The sequence below is a fragment of the Nicotiana tomentosiformis genome, chromosome 10 (assembly GCF_000390325.3).
Source record: "Nicotiana tomentosiformis chromosome 10, ASM39032v3, whole genome shotgun sequence".
NCBI classification, from domain to species: domain Eukaryota; kingdom Viridiplantae; phylum Streptophyta; class Magnoliopsida; order Solanales; family Solanaceae; genus Nicotiana; species Nicotiana tomentosiformis.
The window spans coordinates 78,650,381-78,671,435 of record NC_090821.1 but is presented as its reverse complement, the minus strand read 5'-3'; the positions used below and the strand labels follow the sequence as shown (position 1 = coordinate 78,671,435).

General features: G+C 38.8%; 1 protein-coding gene across 1 annotated transcript; it reads right to left on the bottom strand.

Annotated features, from left to right (window-relative positions):
- Positions 1-119: 119 nt before the first annotated feature.
- Positions 120-14,800, bottom strand: LOC104093833 (uncharacterized). Its single transcript, XM_009599648.3, has 2 exons — positions 14,455-14,800; positions 120-814 (listed from the first exon to the last, which is right to left on the bottom strand). The coding sequence occupies exons 1-2, from the start codon at positions 14,581-14,583 to the stop codon at positions 293-295; spliced, it is 651 nt and encodes a 216-aa protein (XP_009597943.1). The 5' UTR covers positions 14,584-14,800; the 3' UTR covers positions 120-292.
- Positions 14,801-21,055: the final 6,255 nt, after the last annotated feature.

Sequence of the window (21,055 nt, the reverse complement as noted above, 5' to 3'; positions counted from 1 at the left end):
AATTGGTATCATCTCTATGAATCTTTTTCTTTCATTATAACCCTTTTTTTTTCCACAAGGTTTGCATGATATTAATCATGTAAGGCATTGTAATTTAATGAAAAGATAGAATAAAAATCTTTTAACTGAAAATACTTCAATAGTCTTGACATTGAGGTCATTGATCCATACAAACCTTGTCTAACGTAATCATTTAGACATGAGTTTAGCTACAATGATTTGTAGCACAAGAAAAGTTTGTCAAAGTTTCTTGAAAAGCTATCTGAGGACAACAGCATTTCCAAATGAGAAGTTAGGGAACTGAGGAATTCAAAAGATTGGGAAGGGTTGGTGCAGCAGAAGAAACTGACACTTTTGCCTTCTCTGAGTGATAAGGGGTTGGTGCCTTCTTATCATCTCCAATTTTTGGCTTCTTTTCATCAGCTTCATGCTTTGGTTTGTTTACATTGCCTTCCATTTTTGCCTTCTTTTCATCAGTTTCACTCTTCGGTTTCTTCCCATTGTCTACTACTTCTGGCTTTTTTACCTCACCTTCACTCTTTGGTTTCCCTTTTTCATCCATTTTTGGTTTCTTGTCATTTTCAACTTTTGGATTCTTTTCGTTGCCAGCTCCAGTTTTTGGCTTGCCCTTGAAAATCCCCAGCAGCTCCTTGAGCGAACTCCCGATATCAGCTACTTCAAGTGCCTCTGCAGGCTCAGTAGCAAAAAGGGCAAGTCCACCTAATGTTGTAGCTGCCAAGCCTATCAATTCTCTTCTTGAAACAGCAGCTGCGGTCGTCTCCTGCAGATGTAGCTCCTTTTCTTTGCCTTTCAACTGGAAGGGAAAGAGACATGCTAAGGTACAAAAGAAAGAACATCTAAATACTGTTGCAGAACCAACTACACCTGTCTACGTTGAAAAAAAACATTTATCCTTGGAATTACTCATTTAATGACACTCAACTTCATATCTGATTAGCAGAAGGAAATAATATCACGAATGGAAAAGCAGAGCAACTTTGCAAATAGCACACGGAAGCTTAATCGTTGATTTTGCTTGTACACATATCAATCGGTTAGTAAAAAAAAAGTACATAGGAAGCATATATCATAGCACACATCTCATTTGCTATAGTAACATGCATACAAGGCTCAGTCCTTATCAAATTTTACATGGAAATATGCATCTTTTTCTAGTTTATGACTTTATGTAACAAGATCCTGGTTCCTACACTAACAAAACAGGAAAAAGGTGGTTTCTGCCTTCAGAATCAAAAGCCAAGTAAAAACACCTATTATCATGGGGTGCTGATTAATACACTTGACATAAAAACGTGCCACATGATTTCATCAATTACTTCAGTATGCTGTCTTTACTTTTGTCTTATGATATTTACAAACATTTAGTATTATGGACACTAATGAGTCTGCTGCAACATGAGTTGCTTACATGTTTTACAATAGTAAACATTTGAAAATCCTAAACTCTGCATAGGCCACCATGTAACTCAAGTAAGCCAATGTTATATTTCCGGTGACGATTCGATCGATCTAAAATAAGGAAAATGGTATAGCAATCGGAACTCAACATTTTAGAAGTCTTCATGAGGTAATCTATGGTTGTTAGACTATCCTACAGACCACTTCACATCTAGTTAGAAAATGCTACTCTCAAGTCACTTCCCAAGAAGCTAACATCAAACTCCCCCCTACTTGTCAACCCACATTCCACTTTATGTAGCAAATTTTCTAGCAGGTTGGTATTACAAATATTTGGTATATTTCTTCTATAACGCTATATCACACACAGTTCAAAAGTTCAACTCCTTGATCCCTATACTTTATCAAATCATGTGCAGCGATAGGGTAGATAGATTAACATGCAGCAACTTTTAAGCGCTCAACATTAACAGAACAAGGGCATCTAAACTGCCATAGGACAATAGAACAAACAGAGGGAGACTGCAGAAAGTCTACTATACCAGTTTGATTGATATAAAAAGATAAAGAAGTGGTTGATCTTGCATTTAATTTGAAGCACAAAGAGCAGGGACATATCTCAGAAGCAGATACCAATATTTGGTCTCTTATAGCTACAAAGATCCAAATTGTATGTTCTTTACCTCAATATTCTCCCATTTAAGATTTCTATAAGAAATAGATGTGACTGAAAAACGGAAAATGCTGCAAGCTGCCCAAATGTAAAATTCCAAGCTAATATTGACTTCTCTTTCTTCTTTGAAAATGCAAGTGTTAAGGGTATTAGGACTCATTTGTGCTGATCTATTGTAGATAGATGATAGCTTGTAGGTAATATTGTTAGATGTTGCACTCATCTTATACATGATGTACTTGCCTCCTCTTTTTTTTTTTTTTTTGGGGGGGGGGGGGGGGTGTTAAGGTAGGTGATGTACTTATCTCTTTTATGCATTCCTCTCACTATAAATAGCAATGCAATAGTGGCTCAGTTTAATGAGCCATTCACCAAAACATTCTCAGAGAGAACAATTTCCACTCTTCTAAAGGTTGTAACTTGTAACCCAGGGCATGTCCTAGTAGCATGATGTACATTTGCGGAAGGGAAAGTTACTGACCTGATTTTCTTTATTATTATTAAAAAGTGACTGGTCTGATTTTAGTGGAGAGGGTCAAGAGAAATTATGCAAGTCTGTTTCCAGGCTTACATAAAGAATTGAAAGATATATTTTCTCTACATCCAGCTAGATTTATTCAATGTTGTTCCCTTCATATAAGTTCAAATTTTTACTGGTACACGGAAGTGTTAAGAGTCAAGGTTGAAAGTAGTTTTTGTTTGGAAGGAGAATGAGCAGAGTAGATCAAATACTGTTCAGCATGACTGTGGTTTGGGTAATATGACCGGAAAGAGGTCGGAGATGCTATGAAGGCAAGGCTTAACCAGTACATAGAATTATATAGAACAAATACTATTCAACTGATCAAATACTATTCAACTGATCATGTTTTGGGTAATATGGATGAGAAAGAGTGAGGGCAAGGCTTAACCAGTACATATACTTATATAGTATATACAGATGCTTGTACCTTTTGGCCTTTTGGTGTAGCTTATTGAATATATACATATGACTTAGATACTTCACAGATTTTCTCAGCTCCTTTCATGATTAACGAGAAGCTGTGTCTTTGTAACCGTAACGATTCATCCTTGATGCTGCTTGATGAAAAGAAATTGCTTACTTAGTTAAAAGGTCAAACATAGTTCTCTACGTAACCTTCCATCGATTCTCAAGTGTGTTAGCTTGCTTGGATGCTTCTCAGCTCTACATATATATCTAGCTTTCCTTAAACAACATATATGCTGCAGTCAAGTCTCATCCTCGGGGCTCAGCTATCCCAGCCTTGAATTCAGAATAAAACTAACTTGGATATGTGCTTGAGAGAGAACAACAGGCAATGCTCCAACATGCAAGTTAGTTAGGCTCAATGAATAGCATAAGGGAGTTCTAAATGTTAGGAATGCTATAACTAGTAACAGTAGCAACATGAATAGGGTACTACTTGTTAACACTTGAGCGGTAATTAATTACATTATCCCTGACATCACCTTCAAGAGAGAGCGGCAACCTTGTTTTGAACTGCTCTTCAGGAGTGTAGGCAGATATCTACATCGGATTAAGTCTGGACCTGATCCAATGGGGAATAATAAGTCTGAGTGTATCTGGTAATGGGTGAATCCTCTTCTGAGTTCTGACCTTAAGATCCTCACATATAACAGTATCACGAGGCTGATACATTAAATGATGTGGACTGACCAGTAGACTAACTTTTGTTATTCACATTCACTCTATTGACACCTTAATTGGACCATTATTCTGTTCATAACCAAATACACCATATGAGGAATATAACTAGCCAGTTTTTTGTTAGTCAATTGTCATTCATTTAGACTGTAAAACCAAAGAATTAAGTGATGTTGCTGCCAAATTGGCACTTCATGTGCACGATTGGCATGAGTCTCTAAAGGAAATGTTAAACCTTTTAAGTTGGTATGATCTGTGAATTTATGATATGGACCTCTTATGTTAAGGAAGAACATTCTCCTCGTGGTAACTTTGAGTTGTGAACTAGATATTAACTTGATTACCTATCCTTTTCTCTCCTCAGTGCCTATAAACATCTGCGAATATGGCGGGCTCTTAGTAATAATCTCTACCCCTCTTGCTAATGATTTACAGAGGAAAGTGAAGGCTGGGGCGTTACCAGCCTAAAGGAAATGCCATGTTTCGGGATAACCAGTGAAATCAGTTCAGTAGCTAAGGATAACAAAGGAAAGTCGAAACAAATGAAGAGGAGATTGTGAATATTTACTATAACGAACCTCCTAGATAGCAATACGCTCAACCTCAATCTAAGCTACAATCATGTCCTTTATTATCCTTGTGGCTCAAATCACTCATTTGATTTGTTCCAAACACACCAACAAATTGACACTGATGAGAGACCTTCATAAGTTACAGCGTTTCATGTAATCACTTGTCAAAACCAGTGTTTTGGATAGCGTGCGGCGACAAATAGCGACGAGGGCCCGCTTCACTGAGGCGAGAGGCGAACAGCGAAGCGCTCACCTTTTTAATGTGAAGCGACAATTTATACAAAAAAATAAAATATTATATATATAACTAAAAACTCAATAGCAATAATATATTAATAAATATATCAATTCAAAAATTAAAAACTCAATAGATAGTCATAGTAGATTCATAAACTATAAGTCTAAAACAAGCAACATCTATTCTTCTTCAAGATTTTCAAATTCTTGAATTTCAAGAATGTTAGCATTATATTGGCTATCATCTTCTTCATCCTCGGAATCTTCATAAAAAAAACAGAGCTTTTCTCGGACTGTTCTGTTGAGTGCAGCAGCAGTGATAAAAAACAGAGCCAAAAAAAAAAAAGAAGAAAAAGAAAAAGGAAGAAAAAACAGAGCAACATAGACTCTGTTCTGTTGCAGCAGCAGCGATCAAAAACAGAGCCCAAAACAAAAAGAAAGAAGAAGAGAAGAAGAAAAAGAAAAAGGAAGAAAAAACAGAGCAACACAGACTCTGTTCTGTTGCAGCACCAAGAAGAAGAAGAAGAAGAAGAAGAAAGAAGAAAGAGGAAAGAAGAAAGAGGAAAATTGGACAGAGTCACAGAACATAAACTCGAAGAAAGAAGGAGAAGAAGAAAAGAGATGAAGACAAGCATACCTGATGAAGAAAAAAGAAAGGAAATTGCTGGCCTGTTGTAGGTCTGCTGTCGACTTGAAGGAGAAAGAGTTAAGAAATCGCGAGCCCTAATTTTTTATTTTAATAGATCGTTGTTGCTGACTTCTTCTTTTCTTTTTTGCAAAAAGCGATGCTACAGCTCGCCTCACGCTACAGAAGCAGAGGCGCTCGCCTCTTTGAAAATGGTACACCACACTGTAAAATAGTGATGGCAGCTCGCATCGCCTCACGCTATTAGCGCTGAGGCGAGCGCTATTTACAACACTGGTCAAAACTAATATGACCAACTACAAATAAACATAGTCAAAAAGCACTAAATGCACCGCAAACCCCTAACACTTGAAGCATAATCACCCTCCAACACGAATACCAACATTTTTTTCTGATACGACTTAGATGTTGCAGAACATTCTTTACTATCTACACGTATACACTGAGTGTTACTAACTCGAAAGTCAAAGCCTTCTTGCAGCCCAACTTTCATCCTTTCACTTGTACAGGTGCGCAGTCAGCTACATTCCCAACCATGTTGCACAGCCACCTGAACCCGAGGAAAGCACTCACTACACCTGTAATGAGGACTAAGGTGGTCTATCAACAGAAGTTCATCAATCTAGTACTTGCTTTTTTCTAGGATTGAGATAGTGAGAATGATGCTTAATTAAGCTTAAAGGGTCAACATCAGAACCCCCTAATCATTTATCAAGCTCCATTCTTCCATTTAGCTGGTAAAGAATACGCAACACCTTTTTTTCTTTTCTGATAAAGTAAGTTGCTTCATTGAAAGGCATCAAGCAGATGCAGTGATTACAAAAATAGAGATGCTAGCTCCTTTACAAGATGTTATGATAGGATCTAGGAGCTAGCCAACAACCAAAATATTATACCTTAAAGAGGCTAGTCTAGAATACACAACACATTATACTCTATTCTGTTTTTTTAAATCAAGAAATCCCCGAAGACAAGTGGCGTCCGGGTCGGAACTCGGTCGATAATGGGTCCGGCCCTCTACCCCTCTCTACCTAAATACCAAGTTTCTGTCTACAATGGGGTTTATTAGGCACAATGCTCTTAGCACTAGACCAAAGCCCTGGGGGCATATAGAATATACAACACATGCTCAAATCAGTATAGTAAGTGTTTCCAAGTCATATGCTACTCCATTCATTACATTAAAGTTTTGGGTGGGATGCTCAGATTCTTTCACAAATAGCTACTCCACTTAAAAAGCACTCCAAAGGAATTGGAGAAAATGCTCTGACTTGGGAACCGTGCCCTCAATCTTTTTAGATAGCTTCTCTTTGACATGGGTGATAAGTTAATCCTTATTACAGGTGTTAAATCTTTTGAAGTAGCGGCTATTAATGATGACCGAATTAGATAGTTCTCCATCACAGAAAGAAGCAGACGGTTTACAAGCACAATAAAGGTGGACGAAAGCAACCTCCGGTGGATTTGCTCAGTACTGCGTCAAGCATCAAAGGGGTCAGGGGATTTATACAGAAGATGGGGGAAGAAACAACAAATTTATCTTTACAGGGTGTATCAAAACTACAACATTCATGGACGATTCTTGAGAGTAGAAACTTGGCTGGGTGCTCGGAAGTCCGCCATTATTATCCCTGAACCAAAATATGGAGCTGGTTGGGAGGAGATCGCAGAAAGGATCTTCAGACATTTGGGGAATCGAGTGTGTACTGTGACTGCTCCAGTACCTCAAACAAAAACCTACTCAGAAGCTGCAGATATACAGAAATGGCCAGACTCTGCACCAACTTCATCTTGGACAGATGACAACCATCCTCTTTCAAGAAGTCTAGTTGGAAGATTCAATGATGCTTTTAATCTTAGCCCAAAATCGGAGACTTCACAAATGGTTCACCTCTAGATGGAAAGTAACGGCTGGACTCACAATTACACCCATGGACCATAATCTCTCTCTTTGAGTTCCCCTCAAGACAGGAGGCAATGAGAATCCTAGCAGGTGATTGGTTCTGGAACGGTCGCCATTTAACTTTGGAATGGTGGTCACCGGCGATTGATTCAACCTTAACGAATGATCGGCCACACTGGGTTAAAGCCTTCGGTATTCCTCTTCATGCATGGTGCTTGAGTACTTTCCGCACCATAGGAGATCTATATGGGGGGTTTGTCGATACAAACCTGGACACCAAATATAAAATACACCTTCTCTGGGCTAGAATTTGTGTGAAGAATCCTATAGGCCAACAACCTGAGAAAGTAAATATTGAGGTTGGTGACTGGAAATATGAAATCACTATTCTGTCAGATAAATTGGTAAAGCTCAGTCCAATCGGAAAAAGTGATGCCGGCGAAAGCTCATTGGGCTTATCGGAGAAGAAGGTACTGTCGACTGATGGGGTTGGTACATCAAGCCAACAAAAAGTGAATCCTACTACTTCAGAGAGTAGGCACGTGGGAGAGCAGGTGGCTTCTTCTAATCCATCGATTAAAGCCAACTTAGGTTTTAATCAACTGGGCCAGAATGTGGACCAAAGCTACTATATGGTCGGCCCAAAGCATAAAGCCCAAGTGAAAAATACCAAGTCTTATTGGAACAGGATGGGCCTATTTAACACTACCCATTGCTCCAATCAGTTCAGTGTATTATTAGAGGAGCCCATATCCGAACCGGCAGATGGCGATATAAACTCTAATAGAAATATTAAAGTCCCTCCGCCAGCTAACTCTCTTCTCTCTACTATCTCTGACGCAGATGACGAAGCCGACCCAGAGGCAGTGTTGAGAAAACTACTAAGAAGCGTGGTTCCAGCACCAGAGAGGTCTCTCACCACTCAATCCGACTCTGACTTCTTTTCTCCTTCTGATTTTCTATCTCTCCCATGGCATGAGGAAGGCCAACTACTCAAATTATACAAAACCCTTATGTGGCCGAGACTTCAAGATGGACCAAAATGGTGATGGTGAAGGCTAGCAAAGCCTTCGGGGTCAACATGGCTGGATTCGAACATGAGTTTTTGGACATTATTCTGCGTATGGAGGAAGGACGGCAATTGCAAATACAACAGAAAAAATTATCAGAGAAACCGACAAAGAAGAAAAAGTCAAAGAAGGAGGCAGAACTAGAGAAGCTAAAAAATTTGGTGAATTATGAAGGTGGACAAAGTTTAGAAAGAGGAAGCACCAGTATTGAAAGGGGCAGGCAGGATTCACAAATTCCATTCAGAATGAAATTACGAATTCTGAGTTGGAATGTACGGGGGCTCAATGAAAGGGAAAAGAGGAGAACTTTGAAGTCTTTAATTCAAAGTTGGAGAGCTGATATTGTGTGTATTCAGGAGACCAAAATCAATGAATGGTCAGATTGTCTTTCACAACATTTGATGGGATCTAGATGGGCTGGATGGGCAGAGCTACAAGCTATTGACAGCAGGGGCGGGGTGGTAATTTTATGGGATAAAAGAAACTGGAATTGCATAGACATTCATCAGGGATCCTATACAATCTCCAGTATGTTAGAAAGTGCCCATGAAGACTTCAGGTGGTGTTTTACAGGGATCTATGGCCCACACACAAATCCTGAAAGAAGGGTATTTTGGGATGAACTTGCAGCAATCCGAGGGCTATGGAATAATCATTGGGTGATTGGAGGTAATTTTAATGTATGCAGATACGAGCATGAAAGGATCAATTGCAATAGAAGATCAAAGGCAATGAAAAACTTCTCTGATACAATTGAAGATCTTTGCCTTATTGATTTGCCCCTTCATGGTGCTATTTATACTTGGACCAGGGGTGAGAACATACATCAGGCTTCCAGAATTGACAGGTTCCTCATAGCAAATGACTGGAGTGACACCTTCAGGAAGCTAACTCAGATGGTGCTTCCTAATGTTATTTCAGATCATAAGCCTATAATGCTGGAAAGTGGAGACTGGGAGGTTAACCCCTCATACTTCAAATTTGAGAATATATGGTTACAAACCGAGGGATTTCTTGACAGAGTAAGGGGGTGGTGGCAAAGCTATGCAGTCAGTAACAATCCTAACTTCGTTCTGACTCAAAAATTAAAGCTGCTCAAGAAAGACATCTCTACCTGGAATAGAGAAGTTTTTGGTAAGGTGGAAGTACAAAGAACCAATGCTTTGAATGATCTTTTAGCATTGGAACTGCAGAAATCAGGACCCTCACTGCAGCATAACTTTCCAGAATGGTAACACTAAAGTCTGACATCCAAAAATTAGCTCATGCAGAAGAGATTTCATGGAGACAGAAATTCAGATGCCTCTGGCTTAAAGAAGGGGACAGGAACACCAAATACTTTCAGAAGATAGCTAACTCCAACAGAAGAAAATACAACATTGATAAACTCAAGATTGGTAATGACTTGATCGAGGAGAAGGATCAGATCAGCGAGGAAATTGTGGGATTCTATCAAACACTCTATTCTGAGAATGAACCTTGGAGGCATACGGCTAATTTTGAGGGTCTAGCAAGTATCACAGAAGATGAGAGAATTGAGCTGGAAAAAGATTTCACAGAAGAGGAAATTCTAGCGACCATCAAAGCATGTGCTCCAAATAAGGCCCCTGGCCCAGATGGATTTACAATGGCTTTCTTCCAAAGTGCATGGGAAATCATCAAATCAGACATCATTGGCACCGTGAATCACTTCCATCAAAATGGCCAGATGGAGAGATATTACAATGCATCCTTCATCGCTCTGATTCCAAAGAAGAAAGGGGTTATGGAACTCAGAGATTTTAGACCAATAAGTCTAATAGGAAGTGTGTATAAAATCGTTGCAAAGCTGCTTGCTGAAAGACTGAAGAAAGTCATTTGGAAACTTATTTCTGGGCAGCAAATTCTTTCATTAAAGAAAGGCAGATTACAGATGCATCTTTAGTTGCTAATGAGATTCTGGATTGGAAATTTAAATCAGGGGAAGCGGGTCTCTTATGCAAACTGGATATAGAGAAAGCTTTTGACCAGCTAAACTGGAATTTTCTCTTTATGATGCTGAGGAAAATGGGTTTTGGAAACAATGGATTAAATGGATTAAGTTCTGCACAACCACCGTGAAGTACTCCGTCTTGGTTAATTCAAGCCCAGCTGGTTTCTTCTCTCCTCAAAAGGGTCTTTAGGCAGGGGGATCCTTTCTCACATTTTCTCTTCATCGTTGCCATGGAAGGTCTCAGTAACATGCTAAACAAAGCCAGGAATTTACAATGGTTCAAAGGGCTTGAAGTTGGTGGCAGATCTGGGAATAGAGTGACTGTCTCACATCTGCTATATGCATATGACACCCTAATTTTCTGTCGGGCTGAAGAATCTCAAGTGCTGCATTTAAATATGACCTTGCTTATTTTTGAAGCTCTTTCAGGTTTACACATTAATATGATGAAGAGTGTCCTTTATCCTGTCAATGATGTTTCTAATCTGGAGGGCATGGCTGACATCCTATGCTGTAGTACTGGCACACTACCAACTACGTATCTGGGGCTTCCGCTGGGAGCAAAGTTTTTTTTTTTGATGAAGTAAGTTGTTTCATTAACAAAAGGCATTTAGGAGATGCAACGTTACAAGGAAATTGGAATGCATAAATACTACTACATGTCAGTCCTTCTACATCTTATCAAAGACAAAGGAGCTAACAAAATCCATTAATTGGTCAGTACTGATTACAGTAGCTAACTTAGTCCAGCAAAAAAGATTGAGTAAGCATTTAGCTTTGAGAACGTGATTTGGAGTTGAGATTCCATCAAAACATCTGTAATTCCTCTCATTCCATAAACACCAAAAAATAGCAACAGGGATCATCAACCAAATTTTTTTGATGGTCTTATCAACTCTCCATAAACTCCAGCTCATGTGTGCATCTCTCAAATTCTGTGGCATGACCCACTTCAAACCAGAGAGACAGTAGAACATGTTCCAGAGGTCGGTGGCCACTGGGCAGTGCAAAAATAGGTGGTTGATAGTTTCCTCATTCTCCATACAGAGGTAGCATCTGTTGACCAACTGAAAACCTCTTCTGTTTAGGTTGTTTTGTGTTAAACATGCCTCATTGAGCGCAATCCAGTTATGAAAAATGACTTTAATAGGTAGCTTAGTCTTCCATATTAACTTCCAGGGCCATGCATCTAACACTTGATTCTGAGTACCAAACTGTCTGTAACATTCTTTCACTGTGAAGGTGCCCATTCTCCCCCAACATATGGTGTCGGGTTGGTTCATATCCATATTGAACCCTTCCACTTTTGCCATCATATCCATCAGGCTATCCACTTCCCAGTCCTGCACTGGCCTTCTAAGATGAACATCCCAATTACTGCCATTTCTGTTATGTGCTATGGAGGAATTTTTGTCTAGAGCAATCTGGTATAAGCTAGGATACTCATCCATGAGTGCTGTATAGTTTAGCCATTTGTCTTTCCAGAATCTGATGTGAGTCCCATTACCTGGTTTGAAAGAGATATTTTGAAAGAATTCATCCCCCAGTTTACTAATATACTTCCAAGGACCACTCCATATGGTGCATTAGAACTATTAGAACTCCAGTTGTCTCTTTTCCCATGCTTGGCATTGATCACCTGCTTCCAAAGGCTTGACTCTCCTGTTCCATACCTCCAAAGCCATTTCATTACCAGACATTTGTTGTGGAAAGCTAGATCTCTGACTCCCAGACCTCATTTAGTTTTAGTTGTGTGACTTTGCCCCACTTTATTAAGTGGTACTTGTGAGTGTTGCTATTGCCCTCCCAGAGAAAGTCTCTCTTGATTTTATCTAATTGCTTTAGCACCTTCTTGGGAATAGGAAACAGTGACATGTAGTATGTTGGAATGCTATCTAGTACACTATTGATGAGAGTTAATTTGCCCCCCATAGAAAGATATTGAAGTTGCCAAGAAGTTAATTTCCTCTCGAATTTTTCAATAACACCATTCCATACCTCATAATTTTTGAATTTGGCTCCCAATGGAAGACCCAAGTATGTGGTAGGTAGTGACCCAATACTGCAGCCCATGATACCTGAGAGCTCATCTATGTTGGGCACATGATTGACAGAATAAATTGTACTCTTCAATACATTGACATGTAATCCTGATAGAGCTTCGAAGAGGAGAAGTGTTAGATTCAGGTACATAACTTGAGATTTCTCGGCCTCGCAGAAAATCAAAGTGTCATCAGCATATAACATGTGAGAGATAGTGATTGAGCTCCCAATATCTGAGCCTATTTTGAATCCCTGAATCCAATGTAATTCTCTTGCCTTCTCCAACATCTTGCTTAGCCCCTCCATGGCTAGAATGAACAAGAATGGGGAGAGCAGATCTCCTTGCCTAATCCCTTTCTGGGGTGAGAAGAAGCATGTTGGTTCTCTGTTGACAAGCACCGAGTACTTGACCGTTGAAATACTGAATTTGATCCACCTTAACCATTTATCTCCAAATCCCATCATCCTCAGTATAGAGATTAGATAAGCCCAGTTCAAGTCATCTGATATATGGAGTGGAGTCACGGAAAAAATTGAAAGAAGACTAGCTAACTGGCAAATGCAATACCTTTCCATGGGAGGGAGACTCACACTCATCAACAGTGTATTGGATAGCCTTCCCACCTATCTTATGTCTTTATTTCCCATCCCCGGAAAGGTGCTGAAGCAGATAGACAAATACAGGAGGAATTTTTATTGGGAAGGAAGAAGCAAAACTCATAAATTCCACTTGGTTAATTGGAAAAAAGTAACACTACCAAAGTCACATGGTGGCCTGGGAATTAGAGATCTCACGGTCCATAATAAGAGCATGCTTATGAAATAGCTGTGGAGATATTCACAAGAGGATCACGCCCTTTGGAAGGAGGTGGTAACTGCAAAACATGGCAATAAAAATCACTGGAGTACCAAGGTTGCTAGATCACCATATGGAGTAGGGCCTTGGAAGTATATCAGCAAGCTAGGGGAGGCGTTTTATCACCAATGCAAGTTTAAAGTAGGCAATGGAGCAAAAATAAGATTCTGGGAAGATAAATGGCTGGGGGACTCAACATTGCAAGCTCATTTTCCGAACCTCTATTCAATATCCACAAGTAAACAGTCAACCATTTCACAAAACAGAGCTGATTATTCCTGGAACCCTACGAGGAACATACAAGATTGGGAGCTGCAAGATCTTCTCAACCTGCTGGATAGACTAGGGACAGTCTTATTGGATGATCAGGCATCGGACATACTCATTTGGGGGAATAAAGCCGATGGTAAGTACTCTGTGAAGGCATACTACTACATGCAATGTACTCAAAATGAATTGTTAATCGATTGGCCGTGGAAATTAATTTGGAAAACTAAACTACCTCCAAAGGTGATTTGCTTTAGTTGGATAGCCCTCTGTGAAGCATCGCTCACTCAAGACAATCTTAGTAGAAGAAGCATCCCCACAGTCAACAGATGCTACATGTGTCAACATGCCTTAGAGACCAATAGACATCTTTTTTTACATTGTACAGCTGTTGCAGATGTATGGAACATGTTCATCTTAGCTTTTGGTCTTAAATGGGTTATGCCTGAGAGTGTTAAAGATGCCCTGGTTAGCTCGAGCTCATGGAAGGTTGGGAAATTCATCAGGAAAGTTTGGAAGATGATCTCTGCTTGCATTTTCTGGTGTATCTGGACAGAAAGAAACACTAGATGCTTTGAAGGCATTACTACTCCAAATTACGTTCTTAAGGCTAGATGTTTAACAAGTCTTTGTAGTTGGAGTAATCTCTCCCCTGTCAACTCCCCTGAATCTTTTTTGGACTTTGTTAGCTCCTTAACTTTAGATTAGGCCCTTTGCAATAGAGCTAACATTGTCTTCTTCTTTTTTCTCTATTCCTTTGCTCTGTAAATTCTGAATTCTGCATCTTCTTGATGCTTTCTATGAAATACATTAACTTATCAAAAAAAAAAAAACTACTCCACTTAGTCCTTGCAAATACTACCAGCCAACTAGAAACTTCAATATAAAGTCAAATACACATTAAACCAACAATAAATTACAATTACCCATCTAACAAAATATGAAGTTAAAACAGCTACATAACATAAAAAAGATCAGAAGACAAAGCCTGAAGGGAAGGTGGTAATGTTTTGTTCTAACTTCAATATCAAAGCCAAATACACATTAAACTGACAATAAAGTACAATACCCATCTAACAAAATGTGATCTTTAATCAGTTTCATAGCATTAAAAGATCAGAAAACAAAACCTGAAGAGTTTTGTTAAACTTGAGCATTGGTAGTGAAAAGGGAGCCGCTTTTGGTTTGGACCCATTTGGTTCTTGACCTGTTGGAAGTGAACCCACTACTACTTGTTTCAATGTAGAAGATGACAACATATTTAGCCGACCAGAGCTTTTTCCGGCGAGATCACAGTCTTCGAATTTAGTAGACAATAGCCTGTTCTTGAGTAGTGTGAGTTGGACACAAAAAAAATGAAATTTTTACGGACAAATGTGGTAGGTAGCTACTTTTGTTTAATGTTATTTTTGGTACGGTCCACTATACGCAAAAAACGTTTTACTACTATTAAAATCACATTTCTCCAATTGTCATATTTTCCTTTTTCTTTTGTTTGATCGATTTTAATAGTTTATGTTCAAAGATTATATTTATATTTAAAAACTTATTAAATATATATACCATATTAAATTTAGAATAGCACATGAAATTATTATTCTAAAATTTAGAATCCGTAAAATTAAAATCTTTGACTTCCTCTTTGGGAATACAATTTTTCAACCATAGTATTTAAAAGCAACAGAAAAAATCATTGCATTTAGTTCAAAATGTAGTGCAAAAATTTAGGTATGAGCTACCCATTACTGGCCTACGCCCTACTGTACGCAATGAAGAGAAAAGACGGTAAATGAAACATGTGAGAGACCAAACCCATGTTTCTTTTATGTATCCATATTAATTAATGTTAAAAAAGACCACTAGGATTTTTGTTTGGTAAAATAGAGGTCTGTGATTAATACCTAACCAAATTCGATTATCCAGATTATACCCTACATCATTGAAATCTCATGCGGGTTGGACTGATTTTGGATCGTGAAAATTAGACGTGTCAATAAATAGATGAGTAAATGACCTGCTCAAAAGTTGATTGAGCTAAGATGCATTGGTTCGGACCTAAAATTTAGGTCATACCCCCGCCGTCAAACTCTTACCAAATTTTAGTTAATGTGTGTTATTTTCTTATGAATTGTTTATTACTCTTCCGGTCCACAATAAGTGACCAATTTGTCATTTTATTTTAGTCCAAACTAAGTGTCCATTTATATAATCAAGAAAAAATTCAATTTATTTTTTTTTTTCAAAATTACCCTTATGTACGTATCCCTAAAAAGTCTTTTTGCTCCTTACATTAACTACGCAGCAATATTTAATTAAGGGTAGTTTAGTCACACTAACTATTTTTGTCTAGAATTTTGTATTTCCTTAATGGGTGTGCCCAAGACAAATTGGTCACTTATTGTGGATCAGAGAGAGTATTAAATAAGATATTTTTCTTTTGTTATGGTAATATATAACATATCAAACGAAAAAAAATTATTTTAATAATATTTTAGCAAAGTTGCTTATGGATCAATTTGGACTAAAAATTAGCCCAATTTATATGAGTTGAGATGAGTTAGGTTAAGATAGACTGAATTCAACATTAAGCGGATTGGACATGTTATATAGGTTTGGGCTTAAATTGCCGCTCATAGTTAAATGCATGTAAATTAGTGGGATGCACTCTACTACTAACTATTAAGGCAACTCAACCCCCAAAAATCTTTTCATGTATCCCCTTCTCTTTAGAAATAATCTTTTCAATTGTTCTATTTATCCACAACTTTAATTTCTACTCGAACAAAAAAATTATTTAAGAAAATAACCCCTATGATTTGCGAACTTGCAAACTGATTCTCTAGTATGCATACCATGCTTTTGAGTCTTAAAAGTTAAAACTATTAAGAAGAACAAAGCCGAAATGGAAGAGTCTAAAATTATGGTACCAATATTGTTTAGTGACATTTATGTAACAAGGGTGCAAAAATATACTTGAATATAGTGACATTTATGGTAGTCATGCATTAGCCGAATATCAATTAGCTAGGTTAATTTGGTGTTTTCCTTTTGCACTTAATTAGCAAGTAATTTAGTTTGGTTAGTTCGTAGTATGTCAGGATGTCAGTGTATAGCTGTCAGATCTCTCTATAACAACATACATATATAATAACCATTCACTATAAAAGCCAAGTCTTCCTCGGAACTGATATTTTATGTTTTGTTATAATATATGTCCTCTATAATAGCATTTCACTATAACAGCCAAAAAATATTGAAACAAACGAAATTGTTATAGAGAAATTTGACTGTATTATATTGAACAATGTATATAATATATAAAACTAATTAAGAAACTTGAAGAAGGGAACGTTATACGGTACAGAAAATACACGAGTTCCTTCTTTTGCAAGTTCTCACAGTTACTCTTCGAGCATAAACCTAACAAATAACCATCCATATTTATATTCTTCTGCTCTTAATTAATGTCTGTTTGATCTTATCTTTCCTTGATTTTATATATGTATACGGTCGAAATAGATTCCGGCCTTCGTACGATCAAGCGAGACCAAAACATAATGGATCGAAGTAGGACTTCGAGATGGGTCCGGAGATGGTACAAACAAGTTTCGAATCCCAATGGACCGATCAATGTCAAGCTCGATATCATTATCAAGCTCGAATCCAAATCGAGTTACGATGCAGAGAAAAGTTATCGAGCTTATGATTCAGAGACCAACCAATACACTAGTTCCTTCTTTTGCAAGTTCTCACAGTTACTCTTCGAGCATAAACCTAACAAATAACCATCCATATTTATATTATTCTGCTCTTAATTAATGTCTGTTTGATCTTATCTTTCCTTGATTTTATATATGTATACGGTCGAAATAGATTCCGGCCTTCGTACGATCAAGCGAGACCAAAACATAATGGATCGAAGTAGGACTTCGAGATGGGTCCAGAGATGGTACAAACAAGTTTCGAATCCCAATGGACCGATCGATGTCAAGCTCGATATCATTATCAAGCTCGAATCCAAATCGAGTTACGATGCAGAGAAAAGTTATCGAGCTTATGATTCAAAGACCGACCAATATTGACCCCGAATAAATTCAAGGATCCGAGTCAGAATCGAGTTCAAGTCAAGATCGAGAGCCCAAGTCAAGACCGAAAACTCGAGTCAATATCGAGCTCATAGACAAGAACCGTTGCGATCCCACTAGAGGAGAGAATCTTGGCAAGAATTATGGAAAAGCTGATTTATCATGGGTCTCCCACTATGTATTTTTAATTATATCTAAAGTAAGATTCCTCTACTATAAAGGGGATGGTTATTATTTCTGTAAGGGGCAAGTTTTTCTTGGCTTACATGGGAACAAAAGCATCATAATACTGAAGAGTTATTCCTTTAAGCTTCATACGCCGATTCATCTTGCTTATTCCTTAAAAATTATCTTCTTTCCAACCTTGTTTATTTAGTATCCGTATTTAAGATTCTATTTATCCTTATGATTTGTATTAAGTTATACCACATATCTTTAGAACCACGTACAAATTTAACTTTATCCGATTTTCGGATAAACAGTTTGGCACCCACCGTGGGGCTAAGGATAACAGTGGTTATTTGATACGAATCCGTAAAAACATGCCATTTTGCGCTTATTTCCGAAAGTATTTTGAATTTTGAATTAGCAACGATTAAATCAAATGGCCTTACCTAGCGACAACGAAGCTGGTCTTCAAGATGAAAACAATAACCTGATCAATGACATTGGAGCTCGAATCGAAGTACCGATAGACATCAACTCGCATGTGGCTATTGAGACGAACCTACATTCTGAACCTGAAAATAGCATTCATGGCGGTATTCGATCTGCACCTCGAGACACCCATAACATTGAGGAAAACAGAATCAAGTTGCGTATGATTTTTGAAATGTTGCAAGCTCAACAGGTAGCAATAGCCCAGTTGCAGAGTCAAATACAGGTACCGAGCAGACTGGAGCCTACTCCACCCCGAGAGATCATCCGCAGAACAGAGCCAGTTCTAGCAAGGTCAAACGATCAAGAATCGGGGACTAATCTCGAAGTTGTTAAGATGTTCGATGAACTGTCAAAACGGATTGAAGAAAACAACAAAAAAGTGGAAGCATACAACTCCAGGGTCGATCAAATCCCGGGAGCACCCCCGATACTAAAAGGCTTAGATTCCAAAAAAATCGTACATAAGCCTATCCCCCCAAGCGCGGCCCCTAAACCAATCGTGTCGACTATCGGACGCATCAAGGACACTAAATGGCCTCGACCCATATAGACCGATCCTGCTTAGAGGAACCCCAATCAAATGTGTGAATATCATGGCACCCATGGGCACAAAGAAGATTGTCGGCAACTAAGAGAGGAGGTAGCCCGATTATTCAATAAAGGGCACCTTCGAGAATATTTAAGCGACAGAGCCAAGAACCATTTCAAAAACAGGGATTTTGGTAAACAAAACGATCAGGAAGAACCTGAGCACGTCATCCACATGATCATCGGTGGTGTCGATACTCCTCAGGGGCCAGTACTGAAACACATTAAAACACCGGTTATGAGAGAGAAACGATCTCAAACTTGGGATTACACACCCATAAGAACCTTGTCCTTTAATGACGAAGATACAGAAGGGGTCATGCAACCTCACAACGATGCACTGGTAATATCCGTACTTATGAATAAAATTAAAGTTAAGCATGTGTTAATTAATCCAGGTAGCTCGGCCAACATAATTAGATTGAAGGTCGTACAACAACTCGGTCTATAGGACCAGATCATACCCGCAACCCTGGTTTTAAACGGATTCAATATGGCATGTGAAACCACCAAAGGCGAGATAATTCTGCCGATAAACGTGGTCGGGACCATCCAAGAAATGAAGTTCCACATGATCGAAGGCGATATGAGGTACAATGCCCTTTTTGGAAGGCCATGGATCCACAGCATGAGAGTTATACCTTCGACCCTGCACCAGGTTCTTAAATAACCAACATCGGAGGGAATCAAAACTGTACACGGGGAACAACCGACCGCAAGGGAAATGTTCGTCGTCGAGGTAACAACTCCGATATCATCGCCTTCATCGACAAAGGGTTCGGGCTCGAAAGGGGAACAAGATACCAAATAGCAATCATAGACATCGGCTTTAGCCTGACCAGATAATCAGAAGATCGACGAAGATGATGATCAAAGGATCCCTCGATCCTTCGTGATCCCGAAGATTCCGACACTACCAAATCAACGATTGAGGAATTGGAGCAAGTCACGCTAATCGAGCACTAGCCCGAACGGAAGGTATACATGGGAACGAAGTTGACCCCCCGAACTCAGGAAAAAAACTTTTTCAATTTTTTATCAATAACATTGATTGCTTTGTCTGGTCCCATTTAGATATAATAGGGATCTCACCGGATATAACGATGCATCGTCTAAGCTTGGACCCTAGGTTCAGAACGGTAAAGCAAAAGAGGAGACCCCAGTCCGAGGTAAAGCACGCATTCACAAAGGACGAGGTAACCAAACTTCTCAAGATAGGGTCCATTCGGGAGGTGAAATATCCCGAATGGTTAGCCAATGTAGTTGTAGTGCCTAAAAAAGGGAACAAACTTAGAATGTGTGTAGATTATAAGGATTTGAACAAAGCATGCCCCAAAGATTCCTTCCCACTGCCCAACATCGATCGCATGATCGATGCCACAACCGGCTACAAGATCCTTACTTTTCTCGATGCCTATTCCGGGTATAATCAAATCCAGATGAACCCGAAAGACTAGTAAAAAAATTCATTTGTCACCAAATATGGAACATGTTATTTTAATGTGATGCCCTTTGGGCTAAAAAATGGAGGAGCTACTTACCAACGCCTAGTAAATAAAATGTTCGAAGAAAAGATAGGTAAATCAATGAAAGTTTATATTTATGACATGGTAGTTAAATCCCTACGTGCAGAGGACCATTTGACCCATTTGCAGGAAATGTTTGAGATTTTAAGGAAAAACAACATGAAACTCAACCCCGAGAAATGTGCTTTCGGGGTCGGTTCGGGCAAGTTTTTCTTAGCTTACATGGGAACAAAAGCATCATAATACTGAAGAGTTATTCCTTTAAGCTTCATACGTCGATTCATATTGCTTATTCCTAAAACTTATCTTCTTTCCAACCTTGTTTATTTAGTATCCGTATTTAAGATTCTATTTATCCTTACGATTTGTATTAAGCTATACCACATGTCTTTAGAACCACATATAAATTCAACTTTATCCGGCCTCGGCTTCATGGTGTCAAATCGGGGGATCGAGATTAACCCCAATAAGATCAAGGCCATCGAAGACATCACCATCGTGGACAACGTGAAAGCCATACATAGGCTAACGAGACAGATTGCAGCCTTAGGCCGATTCATTTCGAGATCGTCAGATCGAAGTCACAAATTTTTCTCTCTACTCAAAAAGAAGAACGATTTCGTTTGGACCCCGGAATGCCAATGGGAATTAGAAGAATTAAAACGATATCTATCGAGCCCACTGCTACTTCATACTCCAAAAACAGACGAAAACCTTTGCTTGTACTTGGCAGTATCGAAAACCGTGGTAAGCGTTGTCCTAGTTCGAGAAGAGCAAGGTACACAATTTCCCTTTTATTATATAAGTCGTACCTTAGGAGAAGCAGAAACTAGATATCTGCACCTAGAAAACCTGGCACTTGTACTGATAAG